General features: G+C 34.0%; 1 protein-coding gene and 2 long non-coding RNA genes across 3 annotated transcripts; 2 read left to right on the top strand and 1 right to left on the bottom strand.

Annotated features, from left to right (window-relative positions):
- Positions 1 to 566: 566 nt before the first annotated feature.
- LOC112764770 (root phototropism protein 2) lies at positions 567 to 5,919 on the bottom strand. Its single transcript, XM_025810541.3, has 4 exons — positions 5,431 to 5,919; positions 5,263 to 5,332; positions 3,923 to 5,062; positions 567 to 3,778 (listed from the first exon to the last, which is right to left on the bottom strand). Exons 1-4 carry the CDS (start codon positions 5,487 to 5,489, stop codon positions 3,272 to 3,274), a joined length of 1,776 nt encoding a protein of 591 aa, XP_025666326.1. The 5' UTR covers positions 5,490 to 5,919; the 3' UTR covers positions 567 to 3,271.
- On the top strand, positions 5,788 to 10,509 carry LOC140180914 (uncharacterized). The gene is made up of 2 exons (XR_011875048.1): positions 5,788 to 5,897; positions 10,115 to 10,509. It is a non-coding gene; the product is annotated as an uncharacterized lncRNA (long non-coding RNA).
- A 162-nt stretch (positions 10,510 to 10,671) lies between these two features.
- Positions 10,672 to 12,672, top strand: LOC112766089 (uncharacterized). The gene is made up of 4 exons (XR_003184107.2): positions 10,672 to 11,033; positions 11,311 to 11,394; positions 11,887 to 11,958; positions 12,185 to 12,672. It is a non-coding gene; the product is annotated as an uncharacterized lncRNA (long non-coding RNA).
- Positions 12,673 to 16,578: the final 3,906 nt, after the last annotated feature.

Here is a 16,578-nt window from a genome sequence, read left to right as displayed (position 1 = left end):
TTATTTCATTTCTATTGGGGTATAGTTGGTGGAGATATTTTTCGTGCAGTGAAGAGTTTCTTTATGGGTGGTCGGATACTGAGGAGTTTTAACCACACCCAAATCTGTCTCATTCCAAAAATCCCAGATGATAGGGATATGACACAGGTGAGGCCTGTCAGCTTGTCCTCAGTGTTCTATAAAATTATTTCGAAGGTATTAGTTCATAGATTGCAAGGAATCATGAAATCTCTCATTAGTCCTAACCAAAGTGCTTTCTTGAAGGGTAGGCTCATTTCTGACAACATTTTGGTTGCTCATGAATGCATGCACTATCTAAAGAATAAGAAGAGGGGCTTAGAAAATGAAATGACAGTTAAGCTGGACATGAGCAAAGCCTATGATAGAGTTGAATGGCAATTTTTGTGGTTTATTCTGGAGAAACTCGGGTTTGATTCCCGATGGATTGGATGGATTCGAGAAGTCGTCACAATTGTTTCTTACTCGGTTATTGTGGAAGGACAACCTTTTGGTTTTTTTTAAACCAAATAGGGGCATCCAACAGGGTGATCCCCTATTCCCATATATTTTTCTTTTCTGTGCTGAAGGACTTTCCTTCTTGCTATACAAGGCTGAGCAAAACAGTGTTATCCGTGGAATTCAGATTAACAGAAGATCTCCTAGGGTGAACCACCTACTATTCGCAGATGACTCGATTCTCTTTAGTAAAGCTACTACTGACAATTGCCAGCACCTTCTTGGCTTGCTAGATGATTATGAGGGGTTTAGCGTGCAGAAAGTAAATCTGACTAAATCAGCAATATTTTTTAGTAATAATACATCTTCCCCATTGCGGCAAACCTTGGCAGCCACACTTCACATTCGCAATATAGGGGCGCAGGATAAATATTTAGGACTACCTTCTGTAGTCCAAAGATCTAAAAATGCCACTTTTTGAATGCTTAAAGATAAAGTTAGAAAGATGGTGGAATGGTGGAAGCGAAAATTGCTCTCAGCTAGGGGTAGACACGTTCTTATCAAAGCAGTTGGGGAAGCCATCCCAATTTACAGCTTCTCCTGTTTCAAACTACCAGATAGTCTTCTAATCGAAATCTATAGAATCTTATCTCAGTTTTGGTGGGGACAGAAGGGAAGGGAGAGAAGAATGTCTTGGATAAGTTGGGAGAGTATGACGCAACCCAAGAAGGAGGAGAGTTTGGGTTTTAAGGACCTGCGAGCCCAAAATTTGGCACTTTTGAACAAATAGTATTGGAGAATAGCCATCAGACCAAACTCTCTACTCACTAAGATGCTAAAAGGAAAGTACTATATATACTAGTCTATTATGGAGGCAGGAGTAGGAGCAGTACCTTCGTGGGATTGGAGAAGCGTCCTAGAGGGCCATAAAGTTCTTGAGAAAGGCTTGCTCTGGAAGGTAAGGTCAGGGGAAAGTATCCGTGCTTATGTAGATCCATGGCTGCCATCTCCTCATCCCCATTGTGCTCCTATGGAGTTTGCAACAACAAGGCAAAAAAATGTGACCTAGGTAAAAGAACTCCTAACTGAGAACAAGGAATGGAATAATCAATTAATACAGTATTTGTTTCCTCCAGAAATTGCTCAAAGTATTCTTTCAGTTAATATTGAAGATCGAGAGGACCGAATATCCTGGATTTTTCACAAGTCTGATAATTATGAAGTAGTATCAGCATATCAAGTGGCTTACCATTTTCACCACCCACCAATTGAGTTTTGTCCACCTATAGCTCAATGTAGTGATATTTGGAAAGATTTGTGGAAAATGAGATTACCCCCGAAAATCAAATTCTCCCTCTGACGTTCCCTCCATGGAAGACTTCCTGTCCTGTTGAACCTCCAGCGACGAATCCCATCAATTTCTGCGATTTGCCCCCGGTGTCAGATAGGAGAGGAATCGACTATGCACTGCTTATTCACCTGCAATAAGGCAAAAGAAGTATGGCTCAAAAGTCCATTTGCAGGTGTGACGATAGGAGAAGAGGAAGAAGAACTCTATCAGTGTTGGAGGAGAAAGAAAGCTTACCTCTCAGAAAGTGGAGGTAACCAACAAAATTTGCTCTTGGTTGAAATTATGTGCTGAAATATTTGGAGAGCTCGAAACTGCTTGGTCTTTGAACATGAAAAAATTCCACTGGAAGAGACAGACCAAATTTCTCGAAGAATGTTGATGGAAGTGGTTACTATTTCCCCAATTCCCTTCTAGTGAAATGTTAGGGATTAAAACCCCTTTTAGATCTTCTGTCCTTTTATTATACCCTTTCTAATTCTTCCTTTTATTATGTTGCTTTATAACTCAGCACGGGAGTTAATTGGGAATTTCCCGTTCTCTCTTTTTTTGTCCTACATAAACCTCTTATATTCCTTAAATTATGAAATGAATACCATTTGACTTTAGAATATATATATTAAAAGTATTAATAATTTTTTTTATTCTCTCTATTTCATTTCTATATCTACTTCTCCTCTCAATCTATTTATTTTACAGCTACAAACTTATTGAATCTTATGAGAATGGACTAACTCACCAATATTCAAACTAACACATACTACTTTACTTGCTTCCCCTGTTATCTCACGAACACTGGCCTTTTATAGGCATGATTAATCAAAATAAAATAATAAAATAAGGCAACAAAAGTCTTCGTAATCGGTAATCTCATACAGTAGAGGACAAAATATTATTGGTGGCTACCAATAAATTGAGCTCGACCTTCTTGCGCATGATATAGATGTGTGACCACCGTATGCTTGCTATTTTCTGGGCTATGCACATGCTTGCTTTAATTATTTATTTGACCATCCTTTTATTCTCAAATGTGCTTTGCTAATATTTTCTGATATTGAAACTTGAAACTGGTACATATTTTGGAACAAGTTTAGGATTATTACATAATCCAACTACGTTGACCATTTTGTCAGATTTTGCTAATGTGAAGTAATTTGTAGGTTGAATACTTAGTTGCCTAACATAAAACACATGAAGCCACTGGCTTTTTTCTTATCCGACCAGAAAAGTTGTTATGACTTTCATGGAAGATTTTTTCAATTACAGGGGATTTGCTTAGTATACCTTAATAATAAAGAGGGCATTAAGTACAGAGTACAATCACATAGTACTACTAAGCACAGATCAAAGAAAATTTCCATCCACAAAAACAAATCAAATTCTATACGTAAATTATTTTACAAACAGATATTACAATCAAATTAACCTAAAATACACACATCGCACAAAATTACAAGAAAAAAAAGTTTACGAAACAGAGAACCTTCGTCTTCTGGGCTTGGATAAGTCAACAGACATATCTTCAATGTGTGACGTGTCCTTAGAGCCCTGCTTAAACGGATTCAACTTGCCCAGTTTCTTCGACATAGCTGAGAAGAACGTGGGCTTCTTCGTGGGCCCAGGCTCAGAAGATGTCGTTCCCGGCCCATTCTTCTGCATATCTGAAATGTACATCTTCATCTTCATCAGCTCCGATCGCAACTCCTCGTTCTCCCTCACAAGTGACACGTCAGTATGCAGCTGCTGGTTCCTCGTCGTCGCTGCCGTTACTGAAGCAGTTTTCGGGGATGATTTCCGATCCTCCTCTGCGCCACTTCTTATCTTCAACTGGTCGTAGTAGAGCGCGTGGAGAACAATCTGTACCGGCAAACGCTTGTTCTGCGACGCGTGCACGCGTGCTTCGTATGACAGCTTCAGTGGATCCATCACACTACACACTTTCTCCCTTTCAATCTCATCCAGGTTCGGATGCACCTGTAACACCAACAACGCGCGTGGAGTAAACGGTTATTCAGTTAGTTAAACTGTTACTATTGTTTGTTATTTAATTACACTATTATTTAGGGTAGTTAATTAAGTTCTAACGGTGCCGTTTAGGATCTGAAGCTTATTATGTACCTTGAGGTAGATATCCACGGCGCGGTAAATGTCATCATCGACTTTTCTCGCGTTTTTGGGGATGAGAACCGCGATGCCGTTGAACTTGGAGATGGTGAGATCGCCGTACGCGGCGATTTCGGCGAGGTAGACGTCGATGGTTTTGGCCACGCGGTGCATCGCGGCAGAGAAGTCTTCTCGGAATGTACCGGCACTGAACACCGACTCGCTCTTCTCCTTCTCCACGAATCCAGATATTATCCTTCGAACGCTGTCCAGATCGAGAAGCCTCTCGCCATCGTAGGTGAACGAGAGCACGAGGAGGTCGTCGACAGTCACGTGCTCTAGGATCTCCGAGATCCGCTTCTCAAGCTCGCGCTTGCAGGAGCTTGAGGCGGAGAGGTAGATTGCACAACGGAGGAGGCAGCAGAGGAAGTTGATTGGAAAAGCTGCTTTCTCGGAAGGGAAGAGAGAGACAATGGATTGGAGAATCTCGCGCTGCTCGGTCCTCGAATTGGAACTAGAATCGGAATCTGAAGAATCGCCGGGATCAGACAACTGGACTCCTGCCCCGCCACTTCGTCCGCCGGTCTGGTCGCGGACTAGCTCCCGGAGGGCGCGTTCTGTGTAGGTTATCAACGCACCGGCGACGGTGAGGGTCTTGGCGCCACGCTGCTTCATGGCGGCGATGACTTTTCCAAATGAATCCACGTCGAGTCCCGCAAGCTCCTCCGTCCACCAGTTTGGTGGCGATCGGCATGGAAAACTTGCCTCGCTGCAGGCCTTGGAGCTTACAGCGTCGATGCAGCGGCTCCGGAGTTTGATTTCGTCAGCAAAGGGGAGGAGCTGCTGGCACGATTTGAGTACGGCAACGGCGGCGGAGAAATTAGATAGTCCAACTTGAGTAAGGAAGTCCTCTGTCCTGCCGGCGAGGTTGCCATCGCAGTAGTCATCAGTCATCTGAAGAAACTCGGCGGCGCAGCGGAGGGCGGCGACGTTATAAACGGTTATCTCAAAGTTGACGCCGTAGCAGAACTTCGCCGCCTTCTCGAAAATCTCGGAGCCTCCGGGAATATCTGAGAGATCAATTTTGGTAAGGTCACTTTCCTGTGCTTCAATTATCAGCTTTCTGAGGTAGTTGCTCTTCGCCACCAGCATGAACTGTAATACGTTATTACAATTTCAATTAATCAAAACCATAATTCAATTCATTTTCACATGAACAACATCATCATATAACACACGATTATTATAACAACAATATTTGTATGTCATGCATGGCTTTGTGCTTAGAAAACTCCAAAACCATGGTTGTTAGCAACTCAAACTCTGGTTCTTCATTTGAATCCAAATTTTGGTACCTTATGAAGAGAATAACTGGCTTCTCCAACTTCAACTATAACATCACTGGGGATTTCTTGAGAAAATATCCTGCAATAATTAAAATGAATTTGTGGTAACATTAGATTATGATATTATTAATTAATTGTGGAACAATTTGAAAATGGAGATGTAGTGGAGTCCGTTACCATTGCCCAGTTCTCTCCATGGCAAGGGATTGTCTTCTATTGAGGTTTGAGGCCGCCATGAAGATGGTGTATATATAGCCTGGTTTTCTGCTTAGAGAGAGAGAGAGAGCGAGAGCGAGAGAGAGAGAAACAGTAGTGGGTTAGAGGGTGGGGGTCTGGCTATTAATATAAAGGAGATTGTGGATGATCCTGTAGCTTTACTTCATTATTATGATTTTATCCTCATGCCATGAGCTTGTCACTATGGTCATTGTCTATGATGTTTTCTTCTCATAAAAGAGGAGTTGTGTTATCTAACTTGTTTTAACTTTTTCTGTTAAGTGATTATTCCTTATTTCCTTAATGTGTTCTATGCCAGTTCTTTTTTCCTGCCCTACATATTGCTTTAGCAGCTTGCGGACAAGTGGGAATGAACTTGTTCAAGTTCAATTTTGACATTTTTCCCATTGACTGCCTTTGCCACACGGGTAATCCCTTAATTTTGTTCCCTTTTTCTTTTAAACTTTTGCTCTTAAATAATTTACTTGTTACTGAACTGTTTAAAAGCTTTGTGGGTTCGAAAAATCTAAGTTCTCATGATTTGCCTAATGAAAAACAAAGCCACTATATCATGTACCTACACCAAAATTAACTATTATTAAAATAAAATATACATTAAAATATAAAATATATATTAAAAATAAATTAAATTATAATATATAAATACATAATAATTTATTTTAATTTATAAATAATATTTTTAATTTTTTTAAATATGTATTTGTCACACAAAATTTTTTTTTACTAAAATAACCGACTAGTTAAAAGGTAGCTTTTTGTTTAGATGACAATCAAACCTTTTTATCTATACACTAGATCATGTTTTATTTAATTATGTTATGTGTATACTAATATTCATCGTTAAAATTAATTATTAGTATAAAATATATATTAGAATATAAATATACATTAAAAATAAATTAAAATATATAAATATATTAATGGTTAATTTTTGTAACTAATTTTAGTGTACAAATAATATTTTTTTAAAAAAATAAGTATAAAAACTAATTTTTAATTAATTACTATTTTTTAACTCTCATTTTTTAAAAATTTAAATTTAAAATTATGAGTTTGAGTTTAGAATTTTTGAAATTGAGCATTTAAAATTTAAAATAAAAAATAATTCTAAAAAATAGTAAATTTTGGCTAAAGATTATTTTCTCTCTAATTGACCTCGTTTAAAAAATTATTTTGTTTATCTACGCAAAACCAAAACTTTTATCCAAATATTATTAAGTGCGGTTTAGCTACTTATTTCTTGTTAAAATTTGTTATAACACAGGGAAAGGAAGGAAATAACTACGAGAATTCTTTACTGTAGTATAATAGAATTTTTTATTTATAGATATATATTATGACAGTTATAAATTGAAAAACTATTTCATATCTAAATTTAATAAGAAATAAATGTATTTTGTATTAGTGATATGTACTCGTTTCTTTAGTTTATTTTTTATTGAATAACACTACTTAAATTCTAAAGAAGAGAAGCAAAAGAATACTGCTTTTTATTTTTAATATAAAAGAAGTGTTAGGAATAGGAATGACAAATGAGTAATTAGGGAAACGCTGCATAAGTAACTAGGGCCAGTTGAGCCTTAGGAGTGCTCACTACTACGACCAAGTAAACTCTCAAGCACTCACACAGTCACACCAATACAACGGCTAAAGACCCTGGGAAGAAAAAAGGCCTAAAACGTAGAAAACAATTTGAGTAAAGTATCGATTTTTTCTCTAATGTTTGGAGTAAGTTTTAAAATTGTCCCTAATATTTGAATCGTCTTATTTAAGTCTCTAACGTTTTAAAATTAACTCAATGTTGTCCTGCCGTTAGGAATATGTTAACAGAATTGACGGCTGGATAAAATTGAAACAATTTTAAAACGTTAGGGACTTAAATAGGACGAATACGTTTGAGACAAAAACGATACAGAAATAAATTTAAATTTTAACCTTTAATAATATCAATTTTTTACGGTACATAATTATTCAATTATTTTTTAATCACATATAAATAAATTATACTTAATCACATTAATTTTATTCTAAATAAATTTATTTTTTATAATTTTATTCTTAAAAATTTTTACTCATCATAAAATATTTGTAGAATGATTAGTACATAAACTTGTGGAAAAAAAATGATAAATATACAATAGAGTAATGTAATTCTAGTCATTTTACAAACATTTCATAATCAGTAAAAATCTTAAAGAGTAAAATTAAAAAAAAAATAAATTTATTTAGAATAAAAATAATATGATTAAGTATAATTTACTTAAATGTGATTAAAAATAATTGAATAACTATGTATCATAAAAGATTGATATTAGTGAAGGATAAAATTAAAATTTATTTTTATATATCAATTTTGCCCCTAACGTTTTCGTCTTATTTAAATCCCTAACGTTTCAAAATTGTTTTAATTTTGTTCTACCGTTAATTCTGTTAACATATTCCTAACTATAGGACAACATTGGGTCAATTTTAAAACGTTAGGCATAGGACAATTCAATCATTAGGAACAATTTTAAAATTTACCCCACTCAAACAATTTCAAGAGACATGCATGGATAAATTAAAGGGAGCTAGTGATGGTATTCATCAACTTTCAACTTACTCCCGATGAAAAAAAATATTCATTTTCGTTTTTACCATAAATTTGCCATTGTTTTCTGTTAGTGCCTGGTATGCTATGCTCCATTACTATTTAGAGAAGGATAAACTATTAAAATTCCATCCGAATAAAAATATATTTGAATTTTGTTATTGACAAAAATGCTTTTAAATAATTTAAAAGTGTGACAAAAATATTCAAAATTTTTTTTTTTGTAAATGACAAACTACTTTTGTATTCGACAAACCACTTGTACATTTGATCCAAAATTTCATAAAAATATTTGGATAATTATTTAAAAAAATATACATAAAAATTGGATAAAAATTTGATTTTTATAATATTTTAAGTATTATTAGTTTCTAACAAAAAAAATATACTTAGTAAAAAATCACTAAATTTTAAAAATAAAATATCTCATTTTTTTAATTATATTTATAAAAAATCGCATTAAAATTCAATTTTTATAACATTTTTGGAGAATGTATATTTACTGTTGAAATTTTTATTATATTTTAAAATTATTTAAAGATATTTTTATCGATAACAAAATTAGAATATATTTTTGTTAATAATAAAATTATTTAAGTATATTTTTTATGATTTACCCTTTAGAAAAAAGTTATTCTCAAAGGGAGACAAATAAGAACAACGCACGCGTTTACTTTAACCCTGTGTGGCTGTGTCATCATTTTCGTGGGTCGTTTAAGATGAAGGTACCTTGAATGTAGAAATCCACCTCAATACAATTTGATAATTGGGCTAACAAATTGTTAATCCATTTATTATACATGTTGATGTTTGAAACTTTGATATGATGGGGAAATTAGATGTAAAAAATGAGTTCTAAAAACCTTGTTTGATATATCTTTCCGACAATAAGCAAAAACATGTGTGTAGACGTAGTAAATTTCCTTTATTTAAAAATAAAATATAAAATGAACCAAAAAAAAAAAACAAAAAACAAAAAATGAACCAACACTCAGTATATAAAAGATATTTGTCATTTCTTCTCAACATAATTTTTCATGTGAATAATCATTATAAATTCATAACACCTTTGTTAGGAATAGAGAAACTATCTTTGCACAATTTTTTGTATATATTTTTCTTTTTGTATTTTTTTATGGTACAAAAGATTTTTTTTCTCACTTAATTTTTATTTTTTTAATACTAAAAATGAAAAATATATAAAAGAAGTATACATAAAAATGATGTATATAATATTTTAATTAATAATAGCGTATTTTATTTATTTATCTATCTATTTATTATTTTGGTTGGGATAGAAATAAATTTTGAATTCAAATAATGTATATTACATAAACTTAGCACTGTTGAACCGATGGCTTAATTTGTTTATCAAAATACAGAAGGGGGGAAATAAGTTAAATACAGTTTATATTCAAATTAAATAGAAGAAAATTAATTATATAAAGCTGTGAAAATGATCTTATTTAGATAATAATAATAATAATAATAATAATAATAATAATAATAATAATAATAATAATAATAATAATAATAATAATGGATATAATTTGAAAAAATAAGAATATAACCAATAATCAAATAGATTTTAGACATGTAGGTTTTGCATATATTGAAATTTTTGGATATATAATTTTTTTTATGAGTTGTTGATTAATTTTTATTGTTATAAGCCATAATAATATGAGAAATATTAATTCATTAGTATTTTTAGGGTTTACTTTGCATTTGTGAATTGTTGATTAATTTTCTAATAGTATAACATAATGATAATAAATGTGATTAAGAAAAAGTTATATAGTTGAAGTCAAAGAGGAAATAAATAAGGGTGGTGGTCATTGAGAAAGCGTAGAAGCATGCATTATTAGGTATTTAGGCTGGGGGGTAGGAGATAGGGATGGGACGTGGAATGCATGGGAACAAGGATTGGAATGGAAAAAGATGGGAAGATGCATGGATCATTACTAATTACTCATTACTCATTGCTTATTAGGAATGGGTCATTTCTCAATTCTCATTGTATTAGTGCCTTAGTGGTAGGGCTGCGCTCCTTTCGTGATGTCTCTACCACTTGAAAACCGAGTGGCTGTGACTCGTCCAATGCTCATACTAGGACACAGAGCAGACACGTCATCATGCTTGCCAACGCGGAGTGACGTGGGGCCCATTGTCTGTCACTTGGGGAGAATTTCTTACGTGAATCACGGATTACTCACATGAATTCTTTATCTACCCCGCCAACAGGAACAATGTAGAGACATTTCACCTGAAAAAGTAATTATTTTTTAAAGTCTTAATCTTTACTTTATATTCAATTATTTCCCATTTTCTTTTACAAGGAGGTGTAGTTTATGGTGGTTCTGATTATTGTAATTATATAACTTTTTAATTTCTAAATTAAATGATAATTTTATTTTTAAATTTAAAAATGTTATTTTAATTTGAGTCAAAATTATATAACTATCATAATTAGTTATCATAACGACAACTATTATAACATGTACAAGAATATTTTCTCCGTAAAACATGTCATCATCATCTACGTACTATGTTACAAGTTATAACCATATCTTTCGATCATTGCACTTAATACAATAAAAAGAAGAAAGCAACTGTTGCTTGCTGGAGGCTGGGGAGATCCAGGATAAGGAATTTCCTGCAAAAGCTATTTTAAGTTTTATACTATAATACGACTATACAGAGCATGATGCTGGGTAGAGCAGAATTTGAGAATTTCTAGCTCTCCGATCCGTTGGTTAACCACATACAGAGATCAAGCATTATACTTGGCTAGCCAATGATAGATACGTATCGCACTAGTGTTTTGTTGTCCACTCCCCTTGAAGTAACAGATATCCTATCCCCGGATACAAATTAAAGTGTTTTGGACTTTAGCGGCTTCACAGCACAGAATTATCAATAATTGAACAAGCTCTCATTGCCTATTTTTCAGGTACGATATTTCATTCCATTTTTGACACGAATATTGCTTTCTCATTACTATTTTTATCTAACAAATCACTAAAATACGTATTATAATTGGAAAATCTTTATTACCTTGCACATAAATTTGTCTGTAATAAAAGTTATAAATAGAAAAACGTTTGGAGTCAAAGCTAGAGTCATATAACTCATAAATATTCATAATTTTTATTTTGTTTTTGTTTATATTTATTGATATTACTATTAGAATAAATTATAAATGCATAATATCTCTCTATATATAATAGGAGAGCAGTACATGGTTCATTGTTCGACAAGTGTCCAGTCTCTATAATCAACATGTGGCACAGTAAAAGGATAAAGGCATCAAGGTAAATAAAAGTTGTTTAGATGTCAAATTTAAGTTGTGTTTGTGTACATGTAAATTGAATGACAAAACTCTAATATCCACATTTGTTAGCGGCCATTGTATTTCAAAATTTAAAAACCCATTCTCTTCCTTCATCGGATCTCTCTCCATCCGTCTGTCGATATCGAAACTCTGCACTGTCACCGGAGCAAACACAGAAACTTTGCTCGCGATGCAAATAGAGGAACCGTCGGTGGAGACTTTTCATCTGTTTACGAAAATTGAAGCTCGATCCGTTCGCAGTTACTCAGCATGGATGGCTGTCGCTGGCAGTGTTACAGAAGTAATTTATTTTTTAAGAGTTAAAATAGTTACACAAATCGTTGTGTTGATGCAAAATCAATGAAATTGAGACAGTGTTTCTTTAGCACAGTTAATGAACTCAAGAATGGATCTCAAATTCAATTTTAGAGCTTGAATCTTGATCTATTACTTTAATGTATGTAATGTTCAGATATGGTCTCTAAGCGCATCTTGAAGGAGCTCAAAGATTTGCAGAAGGACCCTCCTACATCGTGCAAAATGGGTTAGCTTCCTTAACCACATCCATCTTTTTTATCTTTTGGGTTATTTTGAAAATTATTATTTAGCTTTAACACTGTGGAAAAATTTAAAAAGTTTTCATTTTTCTAATCTGAGATAAGAAATCTTTGATATCCCTGTCATTGTTTCATTGATTCTCAGAGAAATTGGTGCTTACTTTTTCATTTTTACTGTTTTCATCTCTTTAATCACATTATACATGCTTTCAGGAAGAACTATCAGTAAAGTGATTGGAATTTTTGGAGTCCCCACATGCTATCTATCTGAAGGCTAAACTTGAAGAAGCTATCTTGGGACACAACCTGTTTGATGAAAAGATAGAAGAGTCAAAGAAGATCAATGAAGCAATTGAAGGAAATAATAACAAAGAAGTTAAAAAGAAAGGTGCTGATAAGGAGGGTGTGGAACCAGTGAAGGAACAAGAGGAAAAAAAAACAATCGAAGCAGAGTCGAAGAAAAAGTGTTAGAGTGGAGAAGGATGTGTCTCTTTATGGAATACCACTTCTGCTAAGCAAAGGAGATGAAGGCAGGGATATAGTTTTTCTCAAGTTTCTGAGGGCGAGGGAGTTCAAGGTCAGTGATGAAGAGGTCAATTTATACTTTTTTTTTCTTTATAAATAGTAGTTCATAAATAATCTACTTTAAATTAGAAGTTACTAAAAAAATAGAATAAAAAAATTTACTTTAAATATTATAGTATGATATTTGTGCTCTTTCCTACAAATTTGTTAGATCATTGCAAGATAAATAATATGTAAAAATCATGAATTTGGCGGGTAAGAGAGACATGCCAAATGATGATGAGGTGTAGGATATTAAATAAAAAAATTTATAATATCTCTGACGCCGGGACGTCGCTTGAATCACCAATCTTGACGAGGTTAGCAATCCCACTATAGTGAAAATAACCATAAATCCACCTTGGTTGGCTAAGTCAAGGATGCACCTCTTACTCTCAAAGAGCCTAGAGGAAAATAAGCACACATCTTATTTGAATATATAACTCAATCAATTCAACTCTATTTCATAAATAAAAGGTACATGAGTTATTTATACTAGTGGGAGAAGAAAAAGCCTTCATAACTTAGACGATGTGGGCTAATACATAACACAAAGTTCACTATCCTAAATAATATGGGACTTGTATTCCCTTATTACAATTAACTAATATAATTAACCTACTAACTCTACTTGCTCCCGCGTCATTCTCCCTAGGTTGAAAGAACTCTTGCGTGAAAAGACTTGTGACAGCAGATGATCGATCTCATTGATGACACTACAAGAAAAAGTAATATTTGTAACAAAAAAGGGCCGTTGCAGTATGTTCCGTTACAAAAAAATTTTGTAACAAAAAATGGAACTGTTACAATTCAAGGTAATATTTTGTAACAAATTTTTCTGATACAAAAAACCAAAAATCATTACAAAAGTGATAACAAATTTTGATCTTCAAAATACTTTTGGTGACAATATATTTTTTCCTATCATAAAATTCTGTTACAAAATGTAACTTGATTTTGTAACATTTTTTTCTTTAGTTACAAAACATTATTTATTTTGTAATAATTTTTTTAATACAAATTACACGCATAATTTGCCAAATTATATTATTTTTTAATTAATTAATATATTAACTAATTTACTCCACAAGTCAACATTTAAAGGATTAATTAATACAAATAGCTTTTTATCGAAACACAAGCTACTCATGCGCTTTAAATGAGTTACAAACAAAATCTGAAATAGTAAGCATAATATTGCAACACAATAAGAAGTAACACTACTTATATTAGATGCAGCAGAGCCATTCCTCCTAAGCTTTAAAACAATTTTCAAACCTTCAGCATCAACACTTTGTTGATGTAAAGTACCTATAAGATCAAAAGATAGTTATAAAATGAAATTAGCAATTAATATCTAGGACAAGATCAATAACAATATGATGTCAATTAATGCAATTCTAAAAAATTGTCTAGAAAATTTGAGCTTTACTTTCTCTAGTACCTATAGTTTCAAATTATTCGGTTAGCACAAATATGTGAGGAAATCACACAGCAAACATAACTAAACGGTTCAACTCAAATTAAATGAGACCTGCAACATTGAAAACAAGATACTTTGCAGAGTATGGTTCTTCACGTCTTGTCACCTAAAGTTTGAAGCTCCATGAACAATGGCAGAGTTTTGCCAATATCAACAATCTGCTGAAATTCAAAACCCTATTGCATTACCAACCAAAGGCATAAGCACATGCTTATCAAAGCATCAATATCCTCATCATAGAAACTATACACCCATCCTAAATTTTCCATTCAACAAAAAAAATCAATATACTTGGCAAAGGAACAAAAAAATTTACAGCAACAAAAGATTTAGCTAAGTGATTTTTTAAGCAACACAACAACAAATTCAACTATTCAAGTATTAAACTCAACCCAGTGATGTTATCCAGCAACAAATTCAACTCAATGATGTTTAACAGCAACAAAAAAACTTGCTCAGGTTTAGCAATAATTCTAAAATACCAAATACTACAAACAACAACAACAACCACCAGTCCACCATCATAAAATTCTAATTTCAAACCCTAAGATACACCGAAATTGACACTAAAAGTCTGAAAGAACTGGGTCGAAGGGAGCTCACCTGGGAAGCTGACCAACTGAACTAATGGCCGAAACAAGAAGACCACTACCACCACCACCACTCAAGGGAGCAGATGCTAGTTCCGTCTGCTTTTGCAATTCACCACAATGGTATAAAAACAACAACAAATCAACCCTAAAAACTAATAATAAAAAAAAACAAAAGCATAAAAAAACCACTAAACCTACATATATTACAATGTATCAACAAAATTTGAATGATCTGCCAACAAAATTTGGAAGGATGGTGTTTCTGATGGTGTATTTGATGAAGCCATCTAGAACAACAATAATATAAAACAACAATATATTACACTATTGAATAATCAGCCTGAATCAACAAAATTACAATAAACCAAATATAATCAACAACAATAAAGAATCTGTTAGTACACGGCAGAATTGCTTGACTCCAAAACAAGAAAAGTAAGGTTGATAAGTAGAAATTGGTTAGAAATTGATTTGATAAGTTATAGGTATGGTTAGTTCTCATCTCAACGTTTCTTATCATACATTGTAAAACCCTTACAGAATCGACAGATTAATCAGTTCCTCAGTTAATCAAATTATAACCCAATGAAGCAATAAGTCAATAACTGAATAAATAAAAAAAATTAAAAAAATACATGAGAAGAGGGAGACCAAGCACGGCGAAGCAGAGTCTGACAAGGGAAAGGCAGCAGCGGCGGTAATCCACGCTGGACGAGGGCGCGACGACAACGACGAAGACGCGAGATGCTATCACACAGAGGAGGCAACGAGCCAGGAAGGAGATGCATAGGGGCCGATGCGAGAGTCACGAGACAAAGCAGAGTAGCCCAACGACGATGCATCAGTGGTGAAGGAACAATGATCTCCAACGACGAGCTTGGTAGCGACCAGGCGCGACAGAGCTGGCAGCGTCCTCTCCTCCATCGTGTTTCCTGCAACAGCAGCTCACTGTCTCAACGTCTCACTCTTTCCCTTCTTCGTCAACATTGACGGCGACGCGTGGGACAGCGGCTCTACGGTGGTGAGGCGCGACACCGGCACTGTTTTCTTCTTCTCCTTCTCTTCTTCTCTGTTTCGCGTGTCTGTGTGTAAGGGTATGTTGTGTGTGTGTTTCTTATGTTGAAGGAGGGTGAGGCTGCGGCTGTTAGGGTTAGAAATGGGGGAAATTAGGGTTTTGAATTAATTTGGGAATTAGGGTTAGAAGTTAGGATTTTATAAAAGAATAAGGAGGGCAAATAACCCATATAAACCAAGCATTGGGTATATTTACATGATTCCACCAAAGTAAAACATGTTACAAGGTTCCACCAAGAGCAATTTTCTATATAGTTCGAATTAGTGCAATTCGAATTACACATTCATAGTAATTCGAATCACACTAATTCGAATTACACACACACGCACTCAACCACTAATTCGAATCAAGTTGATTCGAATTACACACACACACACACTAGGACACACTAATTCGAATGGGCTAGGTTCAAACTACCCAAGTTTTCATGCCCATAGTAATTCGAAACAGGCTGTTTCGAATTACTCCCTGTTTTGCCTATATAAGGAGTTCGAACTAACCTCATTCAAACCACTATTCCGAAACCATACCCCACCAAATCCCAGAGAAAACAACCCAAAACGACTCCAATAAAGACTTGAGCAGAATATTTAGCCGATGGGGGGATAATCCGGACAGACTTTATCGTTTGGATGGAGTAGCACATATAGCTGGTGTCATCAACGAAGAGGTTAGTGCAAACTTGTTCTTTTAAAATAGGAGCGAATAAGTAATTTTTTGTATATATTCTTTTATATATTTTTTGTTAGTGGTTTTGATAGTGAATGATGTTAGTGGCATTGTTAGTGAAGGATTTTAGTGGTTTTAATAGTGAATAATGTTAGTGGTTTTGTTAGGGGTTTTGTTAGTGGTTTAGGGGGTGAATGATGTTAGTGGTTTTGTCATTGGTTTT

This window comes from Arachis hypogaea, chromosome 17 (genome assembly GCF_003086295.3).
Source record: "Arachis hypogaea cultivar Tifrunner chromosome 17, arahy.Tifrunner.gnm2.J5K5, whole genome shotgun sequence".
NCBI classification, from domain to species: Eukaryota; Viridiplantae; Streptophyta; class Magnoliopsida; order Fabales; family Fabaceae; genus Arachis; species Arachis hypogaea.
Note: the sequence above shows the minus strand (reverse complement) of the source record. Positions and strands in the feature narration are given on the sequence as shown.